This window comes from Poecilia latipinna, unplaced genomic scaffold (assembly GCF_001443285.1).
Source record: "Poecilia latipinna isolate Pla-1442-1.1 unplaced genomic scaffold, P_latipinna-1.0 Scaffold4104, whole genome shotgun sequence".
Classification (NCBI taxonomy): Eukaryota; Metazoa; Chordata; class Actinopteri; order Cyprinodontiformes; family Poeciliidae; genus Poecilia; species Poecilia latipinna.
The window spans coordinates 27,431-30,244 of NW_015116720.1; the positions used below are offsets into that span (position 1 = coordinate 27,431).

Consider the following 2,814-nt stretch of genomic DNA (forward strand, 5'->3'; position numbering starts at 1 on the left):
CTGCAGTGTCTGTTGTAAATACATGAATCCATGCAGGGACATCAAGCTGCAGAGAATCATAGTGAGACAGACAGAAACACATATCAGTAGGTATTTTGGTTAAATGTTTGTGACTGAAAATGTCAGGGGGGAAAAAAATTAGGCTTTTTGCCTCAGTATTTTTCATGGCTTAAGTTACTGAATGCAGGGCTGGAAAGTGAGACTGAGTTAACAGTGAGGAGCTAAGCTTAGATGTGAAAAGTATCATTTTTATTTATTTTGTAGATCAAACTGTTGCACTGATGTAGAGAGTTGTTCTCTCTACATTGTTCAGTTTGTTGGTCAAACTGATATATTGAATTTAAAACTGCTGAGCTGTTTTTTTATGTTGGTTTTAGAAAGAGGCAAACCAGTTCAATTGCCAGTCAACTTATATCATTGCATTTTGACCAATCAAATATATCAGAATCTTGTAGCCTGTATGTGCTACCAGAGTATTTAGCTTGTTAGCTGTAAGGCAAATGCTAAAGTGAGTGTTCATCCTAGAATGACAGTCATTATGCTACGAGGATGCATAACTTTAATCTGATTGTAAATAGTAATGTGTTAGAATACTTGTTACTGAAACTAGGGGCCAGATTAGATTAACGCGTTACTGACGTGTATGACATTTCTGCTCAAGCTATTTACTGATATGTCAGGTTTCCGATATGCAACACGTTCCTGATGATATTTGCCTTTCATTACACTGCTGAGTGTATTATAGTCAAAATTTAGTCAGCTGAGAACTAGAAGATGTTTTTTGTAGTCACAACCAGGATTTCATCTTACACATTCAGCATCACTGGTTTTCTAATAAAACTTTATTGATTTCTTTTTTACTCTCTCTCCAACTATTTCCTCAAGGGCCCTTCTATCGAGACTGTACACTGGTGTCTAAAATGGAGGTGACTCATAATACACATGTTTTCAGACTGCAGCTTCCTGGAGGGACAGTCATGCATGTGGCTGTTGGAAAACATGTCTACCTCAAAGCTATCATTGAAGGTAGCTAACAACAAACCTGAGTGTTGGTCATGTTCACAGATGAAGATGATCTGCTTAGAGAAATCTCCATAAGTGTCACTAAATGTAAAATGTTCTGTAAAGTTTTTTTTGTTTTAAGTGAACTAATAATACATTATTATTTATATAATAAAAAAATCTAAGTCAAAGTTAAATGGCTTTGGCAAATGTGATGATTAACATAGAAATTGTGAGAATACTTGACGGCATGTACTTATATTTCCAGGTACTGAGATAGTGAGGCCATACACTCCAGTGGATCAGAATATGGTTCCAGTTTCCTCATCTTCCTCACATGAATCATACCTCTACCTCATGATTAAAGTCTATCCCGATGGAGTTTTCACCCCATATCTGAACAGCCTGCAGATGGGTATGTCACAGCCAGGTCAAACAATGAGGCGATGTGTTTGTGTGTCATCATGTCTTTACTGAATCTGCATGTGTCCTCTAATTAGATTTTAGTATATCTGAGGACATCTCAGGTCTTCCTTGAAAGCAAACATTGACTCATTATGATGAACAGTTTCTCCTAAGAGCCATTTAGAAAATCTGCTACTTGAACCACTTCCTCCTTACAATATTTGAACAGATGAAGACAGCCTCTTATATGTGAAAAGTAGGTCAACATCAAACGAAACAACAATAACAACTATTAGAAAGTTTTCCTTTCAATAGTTAATAATAACAATAATTCTACTTTTAAAAATGTTCTGTAAAGGTTTATACTTTGTTGCTGTTTGATATTTGATCCCTGTTGCCAATCAGTTTTACTTTGGGGTTTTCTGATTTCCAAGGTGAAAATATCTCCGTCAGTGGTCCAGAGGGTACTTTCAGCCTCCGCCCACTTCGTGATGTCACACACCTCTATCTGTTAGCAGGAGGCACAGGATTCACGCCAATGGTTCGCCTCATCAGCCTGGCTCTACGAGAAGTTGACACAATCAGGTGGGAACAATCAGTTTACTCCTTTACTACGTCAGAAAACATGACTGATGGATGATAATGGCCCCACAGACATGAATACGTAGACGCCTCATAGAACAGGTCGGCCCGTTGCTGCGTTATGTCACAGCGTCCGCCATATTGAATGTGGCTTATCTGCCAGTAAGCTAATGCAAGTAAATGGGCCGAACTTCACAAAGTATTTTAATACCTTTAAGTTAATACCATTGACACATTCTCTCACACACACTAACATATTTGGTAATCAAAGAAAGCACTACAGAGAGCATTTCTAACGTTGATGTAATTATTTAATTGTTTTGGGAAATTTCTGAATAAAGAGCACAATGTTTTTATTTGATAGAAATTATTCTGATAGTTTTTATATTGACATAGATGAACAGACGAACACTTTTAAAGTGTTTTATTAAAGTACATATTTACATGATTCCATAATTTAATGTACATTTAATGTAAGGTAATTTTTATATAGCACATTTTCAGCAACAAGGCAATTAAAATGCTTTACATGAGTTAAAAGGAAATACAAACAAAATAACAAACCAAAGGAAAGAAAAAAGAGGAAAGAAAACTAATCTAATGTTCTAAAGTATGTAAACTAAGTGCTCCTGTATGTAAACTAAGTGCTCACTATTTAGAAATGCCATTTCTAAATAGTGAATACTCTACAGTTTCTAATAAAATAAGCTGAAGCTAATTCCTTTTCTGGGTTAAAAGTAATATAAACTAACTGTTCCTGTTAAGTATTTCTGGATTCCAAGTTCGTAGTTATTCTAATTCTGATTCCATTTCTGGGCTGTATAA

General features: G+C 35.7%; 1 protein-coding gene across 3 annotated transcripts in view; it reads left to right on the plus strand.

Annotated features, from left to right (window-relative positions):
- The window catches only part of cyb5r4 (cytochrome b5 reductase 4), a 24,969-nt gene extending 22,520 nt beyond the window's left edge, over nt 1-2,449 (plus strand). For 2 of the 3 annotated variants that reach the window (XM_015025415.1, XM_015025416.1), the window contains exons 11-13: nt 886-1,026; nt 1,271-1,417; nt 1,842-2,447. In XM_015025415.1, coding sequence (XP_014880901.1) covers nt 886-1,026; nt 1,271-1,417; nt 1,842-2,047 — 494 coding nt within the window. In that variant the 3' untranslated portion in view covers nt 2,048-2,447. Of the gene's footprint in view, nt 1-885; nt 1,027-1,270; nt 1,418-1,841 lie in introns of all 3 variants that reach the window. The other variant, XM_015025417.1, reaches the window with a different exon arrangement.
- The last annotated feature ends 365 nt before the right edge of the window (nt 2,450-2,814 follow it).